The 14,779-nt window shown below is 41.5% G+C and overlaps 1 protein-coding gene across 2 annotated transcripts in view; it reads left to right on the top strand.

Annotated features, from left to right (window-relative positions):
* POP1 (POP1 homolog, ribonuclease P/MRP subunit) overlaps window positions 1-12,525 on the top strand; it is a 41,537-nt gene extending 29,012 nt beyond the window's left edge. For both annotated transcript variants that reach the window (XM_073330487.1, XM_073330486.1), the window contains exons 12-16: window positions 3,266-3,381; window positions 5,101-5,292; window positions 6,264-6,418; window positions 7,370-7,666; window positions 8,644-12,525. In XM_073330487.1, coding sequence (XP_073186588.1) covers window positions 3,266-3,381; window positions 5,101-5,292; window positions 6,264-6,418; window positions 7,370-7,666; window positions 8,644-9,298 — 1,415 coding nt within the window. In that variant the 3' untranslated portion in view covers window positions 9,299-12,525. The remainder of the gene's footprint in view (window positions 1-3,265; window positions 3,382-5,100; window positions 5,293-6,263; window positions 6,419-7,369; window positions 7,667-8,643) is intronic.
* The last annotated feature ends 2,254 nt before the right edge of the window (window positions 12,526-14,779 follow it).

The raw sequence follows: 14,779 nt of genomic DNA, 5'->3' as shown, positions 1-14,779 counted from the left end.
CAAGGACAATGTCTTGTGCTCTTATATAATGTTGAGCACATTGCTGAAGACTTAAGATGGGATTTTCATAAGGGCCCAGGTGCCATTGAATTGAGTGTGCACAGTGCTTTACAAGAACATAGATTAAGACATGGTCCTTTCCTCTGTGACCTTACAAACTCTAGACAAAACTGCAAGGAGAGCCCTTCAGGAGACGGTGGTTATAAAGAGGTCATTGCTGAGGAGATTTAGGTTTGGGATATTTGGCAGACAAATGGGATTCTTCGAAACATAGGGAACAATGAGAGAGTCTGCACAAAGCCAGGAGCAGAAAGAGGTATGGGACAGTGAGGAGAAGATTGGAAGGCGTGTAGGGAGGGAGTAGAGGGAATTAAAACTCTAGACATAGGCAGAAGCAGTGATAGCTCCCTGAAAATGACATGAGAAACTTTAACTTCTTGTAGAATATAGAAAGTTGTGAAGAGTGTCAAGGGTAGGGCATGGATGTAACTGCTTGAGCTCTGATGCCAGATTGCCTCTGTGCAATTGAAGAGGAGAGGCCAAAGAAGAGAAAGTTACAGTAATGGAGCAAAGGGGTGAACTAGGACACATTTGGATAATATATAGAGAGGCAGATAATGGAGAGACTGGATGTGGAGGGAGACAGTCTGCTTATTCTTGTATGCAGTGTTATAGCCATGTCAGTTCCAGGATATTAGAGAGACAAGGGTGAGGTAATATCTTTTATTGGACCAATTTCTGTTGGTAAGAGAGACAGGATTTATGGCTTATTACAACAGTGTAATTCACTAAATACCCTTTTTGGCCTCTGACTACAGGGCCACTTCACTTGAATGGTCCTTTGTGCACTAATTCCGTATGCTAAACCAGGGGCTTGCAATCTTTTTCTTTCTGAGGCTCCCCAACATGCTATTTTAAAAACTCCCTGGCCCTACCTGTGCCACAACAATTGTTTTCTGCATATAAAAGTCAGGGCTGGTGTTAAGGGGTAGCAAGCAGGGCAGTTGCCTGGGGTTCCATGCCACAGGAGCCCACGTGAAGCTAAGTTGCTCAGGCTTCTGCTTCGGCCACGGGCAGCAGCGCTCAGAGCCACGGGATTCAGCTGTGCACAGCAGGGCTTAGGCTTTCTGTCCTGGGCTCCAGTGGGTCTAACACTGGTCCTGTTTGGCGGCCCCCCCCCGAAACCTGCTTGCGGCCCCCCCATGGGGCCCTGGACCCCTAGTTTAGCACAGTGGTTCTCAACCATCTGTTCAATCTTGTATTTAGCTGCTTATCTTTGTGTCATTCTTATGTGATCATAGTTGAATACCATTCCTATTTCAGCATCAGCACAGATGGAAGAAATAAATGAATCTGTTACGAAAATTATTTGAAAAAGCATTTTCTCAAATCCCTGTGGATATTAGCTTTTTACATCTAGAACAGAATCCTCTAGATTTATGCTCTCAAGTTTAAGGAATCCTAACTTCTGGAAGATCTAATCATTATTTTTTGTCTGCCTTCTGAAGATTATATGAAAACCTAACTTCAGGGGTGCTTTGGGGTATCCTCTTGATAACTCTATAGGTATTCAAGGGACACTCAAGTTGAAAAAAAAAATCACATTTGTCTGAGAATTTTTTAACTCCTGTAGTTACAAGTAGTACCTTAAAATGACTATAGCTGAAAAGTAAAGGTTTTTAATTGTGTGCATTTGACAGCATTTTGTGTATAGGCGGTGCTACAGTTTTCTTCTAAATAGTCAGTTTCTCCTTTACTGAAAAGACGCTTATAAGTATGAATAGCAGGAAATCATTAACATTTGAAGGATTTCTTCAAAAATTTAGTGTATTCTATCAGAATTTTTTAAACTAAGCAATTTAAAAAGGTTCATGTTGAATGCTCTTTAACTGATCTTCATCTTAAGATCTGGTGCCGTAGATAGAAAACCTAGAGCAGTGGTCTGCTTTGTTTGTCAGAGAACAATTGATAGCCTTACGGTATTGAGACCATCTTGTTTTGGTAGGATAATACTGGTGCACAGGTTGCAATGTATTATGTATTTAACAATAATAGCAGCACTTGTACATTGCTTTATCTGGTGCTTTAGAAAGGTGCATAAACATTGTTATCCCCATTTTGCAGATGGGAGTAACTGAAACATAAGGTTGAGTGAAAAGAAAAGGAGTACTTGTGGCACCTTAGAGACTAACCAATTTATTTGAGCATAAGCTTTCGTGAGCTACAGCTCACTTCATCGGATGCTTATGCTCAAATAGATTGGTTAGTCTCTAAGGTGCCACAAGTCCTCCTTTTCTCTTTGCGAATACAGACTAACCCGACTGCTACTCTGGAAGTTGAGTGAGTTGCCCAAGGTGTCACAGTAAGTCAATGGCAGACTAAAAATACTACATTTGTTTCTGGTGGCACCCATAACTATTTAGACACTACAAACCTGGAAAGGCACGGTCCTTGCCACTATGAGCTCTAAAAAGAGAGACTGAGGGGCGCATGGGAACAACAAATTAAGTGGTCAGGTGGTGGTAGACTTGGTACTGATAACTTTAAAATGCGTTATTAGAATATTATCAAGATTATCTCCAGTTATCATACAAGTTTGCTGACGTGGGACGCCTAGCAGCTTGTAGGCATCATGGTAACGTTGCTTCTGCTGATTTCCCAAACCCAGTAAATTTCAGCCTTTTTCACTTAATGGATGATTCTACAAACCAATTATAAAGAGCCACAGGTTATATACTACAGATCTGTGGGATTCATTTTGCCAAACTTGCAACATATACTTACTAATTCATGCTATGAAACTGCTTTTGATGAGACCACTTGTTCAATCCTCTAAAATGGTTTCTCAGACAAACTACAAACCAATTTAAAAATCGACAATATAGCTAAAATACTTAAGGGTTTGTTTGCAAAGGGATGAAAGCTCATTCCCATTAACTAAAGGTGTGACTTTAAAACGGATTAGTTAAACTGCATTAAACCTCTGTGTGGATGCATTCAGAATTAAAGTGGCCTTAGGACTTGACTGTGGGGCTGTGAAATGCCACACACACCAAAGTGCTGCGCTGTAACTGCCCCATGTGGATGCTGTTGACACAAACTAAAAGGTACCTGAGTTCTTCTGGAAGATTTGATTTTTTTCATAGTACTATGTCCATTTCCGTAGCTATAGTCTGTCCAATTATTTTGCTCACATTGTCTATTCCCTTTTATGTAGCTTAAGTTGAGAAATGTAGGTTTTGTATGAAGGTTCTCTCTCTTACAGATAATGAGAAAGTTAGGCAGCTGCTTCTGGAAGGTGTGCCTGTGGAATGTGCTCACAGCTTTATCTGGGACCAGACTATCTGTAAGAACGTTACTGAAAATAAAATCCCAGAGCAGGTAACTAACAGCATGGATTACTCTAAAGAAACATCTTATCATCCTCCCCTACAAACCATATAGTGAAGTTTAAAAATCAACTCTCCTGAAATTCACAAAGCAACAACTTCCTAATTTAATAGTGATTTGTTACTGAGATGAAGAGTTGGTTCTTCAGTTCACTGGAGTCGTCCTATCCAATTTTCTTGCACAACCATTACAGTAATGCATTTTCATTACTTAATTTATGCTTTGAAATATAGTTTTGCTGACTTGTGTTTAGAATAAAATAATTCAATATCTTGGTTTTTCTAAAAATTTTGGGTGAGAAGCCTTACTCTTGCTCTGATGCCTTTACACCAGGTAAAAGGGCCAGAGGTTCTAAAAGCCTTACATCTGGTTGGGCAAGGATTCCTAGGGTGCAGGAACTAAGGAAGATAGCTCTATGGCTGCCTTTCAAGGCTTTGCCTCACAAATCCTGGTGTAGGGGCATTCTGGAGACTGGAGGGTCGTGCCTGAAGCAGGGTTGCAGCACACAGTGCTGTGGAGATTCTGGGCAGTGCTGTAACCTGCAGGCAGCTGGGGATAGGCTGCCATAACTTAGGCTCTCACTCTAGGGACTGTAGAACAGTCTAGGATCTGGAGGGCAAAAAGGTGGCTTAAAGTCACATTAGCTCCCACTCCCTCTGGGCTGCAAGTTCTGGACTCCTCCTCCTTTTTGAAATGGGAAAATATTTGTGACTAATTTCTGTATAAGTCAGCAACATATTCCTTCAGATGACTACCTTTGTGTAAATAATCAAAGCTCTTCCAAAACATGACCTGTGTAGCCAAATAGAAATAACTGTGTACAGGCAAAACAGAATGATAACCATTATGAACCTAGTGACATTCTGCATGCTGTCATAAACTCGAGTGCTAACTACTCTGTTGACATTTCCTTTCTGCTTCAATAGCTCTACAGATTGTAGTCTTACATGTTTTTGAAAAGAGCTTAAGTATACCTTTAGGTCCTTGACCTTTAGAAACAAGAGGTTATAGCATGAGATGATTGAGAATTCCTGGGTGCATTTTGATTTATATTTATGCCACTGGTTGTGAAATTGGTTATAAAGCAATGCTTGGAACCAAAGATTCCTTTTTCTTGTAGCTATTGAAAAGTAGTCCTTTTCTTTTTCTTGTAGCTACTGAATCCTAAAAATGATACAACTCAGCTGTTGCTCGGTATAGTGAGTGAGAAATTGTCTGAAAGCAGCTAGTCTGTTACACAGCAAAAATTTAAACACTCATGGGAAGAGCCCTTAAATATTAAATTATGGTACAATATTTCTCTTCCTCATGCAAGCTGTCTGGTAGTCAGATTTTCACAACTTGTTTACTAATGGGTTTTTTTCAGAAGTCGGCATTTCTACTTTATTACCTTCAGTTTCAGTACCTGCTCTGCAATACAATAGTGTGAAGCATTGATGTGTAAATCCTGTTTGTTTTGGTTTTTTTGGATGCTGAGATTAACACTTGCTCCCAGGAGCATCCTAAATTTGTTGTTTATGAACTGTTTTTATCAATAGGTGAAGACAGATTCAAATGTACATAGAATAACCTGTGCGGAATTCAGATTACCTACTTTCACTGCCTATAATAAGGAAATCACTGTGTGTGTGTGTGTAACAACTTTTTGAAAAAAGAAAAATGGGTACTAAATTATTGAGCATTTTCCCAACTGCTTTTATCCCATCTCAGGATTTAAACCATATGAGAGGTGAATTATTGGTACCTGGCTCACAGCTTGACTTGGGTCCTCGTGAATCCAAGATTCCCATTCTCTTGGTTCAACAGCCAGGGAAAGTGGCTGGTGAAGATCGACCAGGATGGGGAAGTGGCTGGGATATCTATCTGCCAAAGGGCTGGGGCATGGCTTTCTGGATTCCTTTTGTAAGTGGCTTTCATTACAAATTGCAGGCAAATATGATGGGTTATAAGTTCATTTACTCTGATATGTACATATTGGGGAAAACTTGTCCTTGTGCAACCCACTTACAACTACTGGGTCAAAATGTCAGTTTAAAGAGAGCAGATGAATATTGTCATGAAAGTGAGTTGGTGTGTGTTTAAAAATATTTAAAATAACCTACCATTGTGTCCACTTCGGTTATTGCACCAATAATGGACGTTTGACAGAGCATGAAATGAGGCTTTATATGGGAACAGAGTGAGCAGGCCAGTGCTGCTTTATAGTTTTTCAGCTATCATGTTTCTAAGTGTATATTTATTTCTTTAAAAGATAAAATAAATCCAAAATTTTAAAAAGGTAAATTCTGAGAGTCTGCAAAGGTTCTTATTTGGCACTTACTGCCATCCATATAGCCTAGCCCTAGGTTGACCTCACCAGCATTCTGCCAGCGGAGGGTCTTACTGAACACAGGTTGGCGATCTCTGATTTCATGGGACCTGAAACAGGAGAGCAAAGTTTAAATTGTGCTGAATGCTCTTACCTTGCTGTTCGGAACATTCTGCTCTTATAATTTAAAGAGGATGGTTTATTATGCTTGTCTGCAGTTCGCTATATAGTTCTGTGCATATGGATGGAACAATTGTGATATTTTGTATAATAAAAGGTAATTGAACAACAGCTTTGCAGAGATATTATAACACTTGTGCCAATACTTATAGTAAGAATTTTTGAAGTCATTCTCTAGATTTGTTGATGGTTTTTGAGAATTAAACTAATAAAGCATAATTAGCATTTTGTTCAAATGAGTCTTTAGAATGTGATATCCATACTTTAATCACATCTTCAAAACTAAGGTGATAGAAGCTCAGTACTCTGAGAGTAGCGCCTAAGGGATTCTCCAAGATACTTCAGTTAAGAGCATTAGAAAAATACTAATGTTATTACCTTACAGGTATATAGAGGCGCACGAGTAGGTGGCTTGCAAGAGGGTTTGAAACATTCCGAATATAAAAGAACACCTCACATTCCAAATGATTTCCCAGACTGTCCTGCTGGAATCCAGTTTGCCAAAGAACTAGAAAACATTCTTCTTGAAAAATTCAAGAGGTGAAGTTAATTTCTCCATGATTGATTGATTTGCCACTTTAATCAAAACTTGATATGCCGTAAAATTATCTGTTGCTCAGTTCAGTTTCTAGACTTGTGATTTGTGGTGGGGTGGTGTTTAGTATTTTAAATCCCACTATAATAAGAAACAAAAATCCATGTGATGTAGACTAAGTGCTCTCCCCTAAATGTTTGTTTTAGTTAGTTTTATGCACCCTATTCCCAGAGTTCTGTTCAGAAAAAAGCTGTAATATAATTGTGCATAATACAACAAAGTAAATAAAGCCATACATTTCAAGTTCCATTAGCAACTTGTAGGGGAAAACCAGTGTCCGCCAAATGGAGAAGGATACAATTGGTGACAAGACATTTTGGTATCATCTATTAGAGGGTGCAAGAAACTATAGAGAGTACAACAATTTAATTAAAGCACTTGATTATAGTTATTTTCCCAAGTAAATGAATGCTTATATTCTAATTCTCTGTCTCGAAACGTGGTACAAGCGGAAGTACTCTCTGGGCAAATAAGTGTCAGATGTTTTGCCTGCCGCCGGGGGCGAGAGGCTAGGGAGAAGATTGAGTAACATCAGGCACAACAGCGCCAACAAAGTAGACCTGTTACAATGCAGAACCCTTGCACTCCAGAAGTACAGATACATGGCAGTTTTGTATGGAAGTCAAATTTCCAGAGATTCAGAATTCCTGCTTAACAAGATTAAAGAGTTAACTGCCCATCTTTAAAATACAAGGAAAGAGATGCTTAGTTATTTGGTAAACGGGGGCCCTGGCACGTAATTTTTTTCTAATTTGCAAGTTAGCTGAATAGATTATTCTCCTTTATCCGGTATTTCAACATCATAATTTTTCTTTATTCTTGAGGTACACTATAATGAACATTGTTTCATTGCTTCCAAGTTATGGGACATTTTTCTGTTTCCTTCTTTCTTTCAGACGCCCACCTGCAAAAAGGGCAAACTATGTCAAACTTGGCACCCTGGCACCTTTCCTCTGTCCGTGGGGGCAACTAAACAGGGACTGGGAAGTAAGAAACAAAGCTCAGGAAGAATCTGTGGTTACTTCATCTGCAGACAGTAAGAGCTGTGCAACTCAAAGGCAGGTTCCTTGTGAGCCCAAACCTGGACTGATTATAGAGGATCCTCGGAGTGGCATGATAGAAGAAATGACAGAGATTCAAAATTTATGCAAAGAAGATGGAGCTGCAACAAGTAGTGGCTTCTTTGTTCTCAGGTATGTAGGAGTGACTTATCAGTAACTACTGTCCTGCATGCTTGTTAAAAGAGGGGATGGCTTACTGGCAAGCCATGAGGACGCACCATCTAATTGAGTCCCCTGGCTCCCGGAGGGGATGGGAAGTGAATTCTGACCTGGTAGATCTCTATCCAAGTGGGAGGGTGAGATAAAAAGCTGCCTTAGGGGGGAAAGAAAGAAAACCACCTGTGATTGGAAGTAAGCTATTCTCCTACCCTTTCTGAATGGGGAGTCACTGACTGCAGTGGGGAGCCTCTTTTAGTAAACAGTTCGGGTTGGTACTTGCTTTGGAGGCAGGCAATACAGGGCCACGCCAGTGGGAAGGATATTTGGAGGGCTCAGAGAGCCAGTGGTAGGGAGAAAGTGGCATATTTTATTAAAGAAATGTGTAAATGGTTAAAAAGAAAAGGAAACATGCACCTAAAAAGCTACTATTTAAAAAGCATTTCAATTTAATTTTTAATTTAATTTTTTAAAAGCTCCGGTTTAAAAACTCTATCACTCTTGATACATTTACTTGTATTCCCATCTCTAATGCATGGATATGGACAGTTCGTCTCACTACTCATGTTTCTACAGAGTGAATGAAGATCTCACATGACTTCTAGAACACTGATAAAGCCATGCTAACGCACATGAAGAGAAGTGCTTGGGTGTGGGTGTTTCATTTTGCATAGCAGCATATGAAAATAGTGATAAAACTGAAGAAAAGCAAATCTGGCTTCAAATAAATTTGAAGCCAAAAGTGCTGATAAAATAACTGATTTTTAAAATGTATTGTGCCGTTTTCAGCAAATAGTTCTATACCTGTGTTTTTGTGGGTTTTTAGATTTTGAGAGCTTTACAAAGGCTGTCCAAGATAGTGGGTTTTTTTTTTAAATTAATTTACAATGATACTTCTGAGGTTTTTTTATTGTACTTGAGCATCCCTAATGCATCTTTTAAACTTCAAACAGGAGCAGAAAGCTATTAAAGCAGTTGTCAGCCAGGTGCCGGCCTACTTGTGGAAAAGGTCAGAGGGTACGCCCTGCTTCAAAACTTGGACAGAAGGAAATGACTGAAGATGCCCTTTTATCACTCTTTAAGTGCTACCCAAGGGTGCTGGTGTGGGTCAGCTTGTCTCTGGTAAGAAAAGGTAGCCCTGAATTACATACCATGATATGCATTCCAACACAGGAGGATTTTCTACAGCTTAACAAAGACCAGCTCTTCTGTGGTCCTCAAGAGCCCAAACACAGTGACATATTCAAACACAAGATACTGAAACTCAAAGAGAGAAAAAAGAAAAAGAACAACGAGAAGGCTCTAGAAAGTGGTGCTTCTGATGCCCTTGAGGCAAAGGCAGTTGAGGAGCCTAAAGAACTAATACTTGGCTTATGGCCTGACCCTCTACCAGATGTTACTTCACACTGCTCTAGAGTTCTTTTAGGTTTTGTCACTCAAGGGGATTTTTCATTAGCTGCTGGCTGTGGAGAAGCACTGGGATTTGTTAATTTGACAGGATTATTGCATATGTTATCCAGTCAACCAGCCGATAAAAAAGGGCTTGTTTTGTTAAGAACTCCAGCATCTCTACAGTACAGATTTGCTAGACTTAATATTGAGGTATAAGCACCATATTTGTAATGAAATAATGTACAGATATTACCAAAGAAATTATTCCTTCGAGTCTCAAGAAATGCCTGTGTACCCCATGTCTGTAATGGGCAGTTTATTTTCCATCAAACTAACCTGTTAATGAACTAAGCTGTTGATCATTTATGATGTTTGTATAGCTCAAATGTTTTCTTTTCTTCTGAATGTCTATATCAGTTTCTGTTTTAAAACATACGTTGGCTTTTGCATCCAGAAATACTTCCATTATGCTGAGATTGTTTTTCTAAAGGGCATACTATTTTTTTTGTTGTTGCTCCAATGCAGTTGAAGCCAATGATATCAAAGATCTTTTACTTTTACAGTGTTTCCACTTCAAAAAGCTTTGGTCATATGGCTGCTGGACTCTGATTACAGTTCATGCTTCTGGTAAATGCATGCCATCTGGGCCTATGTATACAGCAGTCAGCTTTTCAGGGCCCATTCAATCTTGCTGCTGAACAGGTCTGGCTGCTGCAGAGTAAAGTTCTGTAACCACCTCTAGCATAGACAGTGTAGATGACTTGTTTTCATTGAAAGAATTCAGTACTTAATTGGAACATAAATAATGACTTTCTACGTTAAAGGCTGTGAAACACTGACTGCAGCATGTGTTAGCGCTTTGGATGATACAGGTTCCAATTTTTTTCTTTCAGGGTCAGTGTAAACTTATTAAAAGGCATTTTCAGAATAAACATTTTTCATTATTATCAAGAAAAGTGGATTTGGCCTACTGTGTGAAGAGAACTCCTTAAAAATAGGAATCTGAACTACATCATTTAAAGGTGTGCTGAAATGCTTTAAATGAGACAGTTAGGATCCTACACTTAGTGTGAAGTAATGCAAATTAGCAGTCACCACACAAGAACCAGGGGTCACCCAATGAAATTAATAGACAGCAGGTTTAAAAGAAACGTAAGGAAGTGTTTCTTCATACAACACACAGTCAACATGTGGCACTCTGTGCCAGGAGATATTGTGAAGGCCAAAAGCATAACTGAGTTAAAAAAGAATTAAAGAAGTTAATTGAGGATAGATCAATCTATGACCAGTAACCAAGATGCTCAGGGACACAACCTCATGGTCTCCGGTGTCTAAATCTCTGACTGTGAGAAGCTGGGACTGCATGATGCGATGGATCACTCACTCTGAAGCATCTGGACACTCTTGGAAGACAGGACACTAGGCTAGATGGACCAGTGGTCTGACTTAGTATGCTCACTATAAAGAGAATACATGGGTTACACTTAAAATAAGTAAATATACTTTCAAACACAAGAGCTGAAAATCAGTTTTTACTCACCTGCCTAGAAAAGAGTTGTGTTTTTTCATTTAACTTTATTAACACCTTAAATAGTTGAAGAGCTGCTGTAAGTGTAGGGGGTATCAGCTGTTGCAGGAGAGAAATAGAACCCTGAACTCGACTCTTGGAAGTTAGTCTTCAGTTTATCTTTAGCCCCGATGACAAACAATTGTATCTTATACCTGTTTTCTTTTGCTAGTTTGGGATTTCTGATGGTTCCTTTTAATGTGAATTTAGTCTTTGTGCAATGTGCTGGAACCTGCAGTTGTGCATGGGAAGTTTGTAGTATGAGCATCACTACACCCTTCAGCATTTTTATACAGAGAGAGAATTTTTAAGGTATTACAGTTCACCTTTAAAAATGACAGCCATTCTTGAGTTAAGGAGTTCTGATAATTGTAAGATAGACAATCATGTGGGAGCGTGCTAATAAAATCTGTAGATGACACAAAGATGAGAGGTACTGCCGATATGTAGGGCCATCCCTAGGAGGGAGTGGGGCCGGGGTGGAATAGTGCAAAGTGCAAGGTCATGCACTTAGGGACTAACAAGAATTTTTTGCTATAAGCTGGGTATGTATCACTTGGGAACAACAGAAGAAAGAGAGACCTGAATGTATTGATTGATCACAGTATGACTATAAGCTGCCAGTGTGACACAGCTGTGAAAAAGGCTAAGGGAATCCTAGAATGCATCAGGAGAGGTATTTCAAGTAGAGATAGGAAAGTGCTGTTACCATTATACAAGGCCCTTGTGAGGCCTCATCTGGAATATTGTGCAAGTCTGGTCTCCCATGTTTCAGAAGGATTAATTCAAACTGGAACAGGTGCAGAGAAGGGCTAGTAGGATGATCAGAGGAATGGAGAACCTGCCTTACAAGAGGAGACTTAAGGAGCTTGGCTTGTTTATCCTAACAAAAATAAGGTTGAGGGGAGGGCTGATTGATCTCTCTAAATTTATCAGAGGGATGAACACCAGGGAGGGAGAAAAGATAAGTTAAGGGTCTGTTGTTGGCATAGGAACAAGTGGATATACACTGGCCATCAATAAGTTGAGGCTTGAAATCAGATGGAAAGCTTCTAAGCATCAGAGGAATGAAGTTTGGCACAGCAGTGCTTCCTTTGAGGCTTTTCACTCCCCTTGACTTTGGTACAGTCGGTCACTCCGGTACTGTTGTTCATGTTGGGACCAGCACTGTTTGTGATAGACTGTACCCCTATGCTTACCATTTTTATGATAAATTTTGTTCAAAGTATGCTTTGTGAGGTATCATTTGAAAACTCCTAATTCTCTGGTCATTGTTGTTCTGGTAAAATGTGTGTGGCAACATTGTATGTAAAGTTAAGATTCTACTGTGTGGTGTTACAAAGGCATATTCCAACTCTGGGGAAGCAGCCCAAACCAGTTCCTCAGAGACAAAAAAGGTAAACTGATGCCTCAGCCAGGTGTCAACATAATCAGATGAACTATGACTTGGTTAAGTGGCCATTTTTTGGCAGGAAGAAGTGTGTGAGTGAGAAATGTACATATTGGCAAAGAAACAGGTGGGAGTTCCCGTTCCCCAGACTTTGTCACCTGAATCCCAGCTGAAGATAATCCTCAAAGAGGAGAGACAGGTATAAAAACAGAGAGCACACAACACAAATCATCTCTCCTCCATTCCTCTCTGCTCACAGCAGCCGCAACACCTGAAGAAACACTGAACTGGGGGAGGGGTCCTGGCTGGGAGGCTTTCATCCCGTAAGCACTGCAAAAAGCATGTGGTGAGAAAATGTTTTGCTCTGAATTTATTTAGCTTGCTAAATTGGGTATTAGTTTGCATTTTTTTTCTTTGTAACCAACTCTTTTATGCCTCATTACTTGTAATCACTTAAGTTTTATTTCTTTTATTAATAAAGCTGTTTTACTGCTGTATCTAAACTGGTGTGTTTGGATTAGAGTGGTTGGGAATCTTCAGTTGAGATAACAGGGTTTATGCATATCATTTTTTATTAATGAAACGATGGACTTTCTTGCATTGTTCAGAAGGAGAGAGCTGGGCAGTACAAGTTGCACATTTCTGAGGGAGGGTCTGGGATTGGGAATTTGCTGGTGTCGTTCTGTAATGTAATTCATGAGTGGTTAGCTATAACACTCCTACACTATAACTGGGAGTAATTTACATGCTAGAGACTGTGTGTAAGCAGAACCAGGAGTGGTTGCTCCCACAGTGAAGAAGTGCAAAAGGCATCCCAAGTTGGAGGGGGCACAGCTGTCCATCTATCCCCATTTATACCCTGGGTAATGTCACACCACTTCCAGCATTGGCTTTCTCAGTACCGATGGTACTGCCTCCGCCTGCAGCACTGCTTCCCGCCTTATTCTGGGCGACAGACGAGCCAAACCACCCACCTGTTCCTTCTGCTCTTGCTCTACCTTTATCACCAGGATCCCAAGGCTCTTGTGGAACTGAGTTGGGGTTGTCATCCTTCCGTTCCCCAACAGTCCATGACTGCACTGAGGGCTGCTAATGGACTGTTACGGTTCCCAAGTACCTTGACAACTCGTTACTGAGGGGAAGATCCAGAGAGGAATTTCTTGTCCATGTCAGCACCATATTTTGCTTGCTTGACTGTCTGGGTCTCATTCTAAACAACAGAAAATCAACTGTGACTCCCATCCAAAAAACCAAGTGGATTGGGGCCCTGTTAGATTCTATGGCATCAAGAGTGTTCCTGCTGCCCAACTGTTTTCAGACAATTTGACATCTTTGCCTCAGTCTGCACTCTCAGCTGTCCATGACCATTCAAATGTGTTTGAGACTGTTGGGCCACATGTCCTATTCCTGAGGGAATTCTACACCAGAAAATTAAAAATTCTGCACCAAAAAATATAAAAATTCTGTGCACAATATTTTTAAAATTCTCCACATTTTATTTGTCAATAAATAGATGGGGAGGCTCCAGTATGGCAGTGGGGAGCTCAGGCCACAGGCTCTATGGTGGTGGGAGATCACCCTGCAACTCTCCACCCCAAGACATGGACTTGATCATGAGGCTGCACCCAACCCTGACACAGTGCAAGGGCTGGGCCTGCCCCAGAAACACCCTGGGGCCATCCCCCTCTCTGCCAGGTGCACCAGGTTTGGGCAAGCAGGCTCAGCATGGCAGGATCCAAGTGTGGAGGGATCCAGGTGTCGGATGAGAGGGTTCCATGTGGGGCAATCTGGGTGCGCGCAGCTCAGTGGAGAGTCTGGGTGGAGGTGGCGATCTGGATGCACAGGGGCTCACGGCGGGGCGGAGGTTCCAGGTGCAGGGACAATGGAGGTCCAGTGAAAGTGGTCTGGGTGTGGGGGATAGGGCTTGGTAGGGTGGGGATCTGGGTGCAGCTGGTTTGGGCTTATTGGGGTGGGTGTCCACATGTGGAGAGCTCATTGGGTGGTCGAGGTTTGGGGGAACTCATCAGGATGGGGGTTCAAGTGCAGGCGGTTGAGTGGGGGTGGTCTGGGTGCAGGGGTGGAGGTTAGTGGGATGGGTTCAGCTGCAGGGGTGAATCTTGGAAGGAGGGACCTGGTTATGGGAGGTCTGAATGCACGGGAGTTGGGAGGTTGGGGGAACAGCTCCCTGTACAATGATCCCTCCTGCAGCTGACGAGCAATTTGGGCAGGAAAAGGGGAGGGCAGGTGGGGCGCTTCCTGCAGCCAGAGGAGATTTATGGGGGTGGGTCTGACCCAGCCCCAGCTGCTCCTTGAAGGGGAAAAGGAAGTCCTGTCATCCCCAGCCCAGCCAGGACTAACAGCTGAGTCCGGTGCAGGGTAGGAGCCACTGGTGGGGGCTGTCTCCAGCCCTGTGGTGGTTTACCTTTCCACCAGCTGCTCTGGGTGCCCCAAATGACGTGCCCATGCTGCTGGGGTAAGGAGCATGACCATTCTTGCTGCTTTCCTTTGTCTCACCATCAGAAAATCATTTTTCTGCAGGGAAGTAAAGAAATCGTAGTGGGACATGAATTCTGCAAAAGCGCAGTGGTGCAAAACTCCCCCAGGAGAACTGTCTGCTTGCATGTAAGCAGTCCAGTTTGCAAGATTGTACCTTCGCTCCCTTCAAATGTGACTCAGGATGGTGTACTGTCCTCCTCTACATTCTCTGGACAGATTGGTTCAGCTCCCTCTGCTGGTCCTA

The sequence above is a fragment of the Lepidochelys kempii genome, chromosome 2 (assembly GCF_965140265.1).
Source record: "Lepidochelys kempii isolate rLepKem1 chromosome 2, rLepKem1.hap2, whole genome shotgun sequence".
Lineage (NCBI taxonomy): Eukaryota > Metazoa > Chordata > Testudines > Cheloniidae > Lepidochelys > Lepidochelys kempii.
This window is presented reverse-complemented; position numbering and strand designations above follow the sequence as displayed.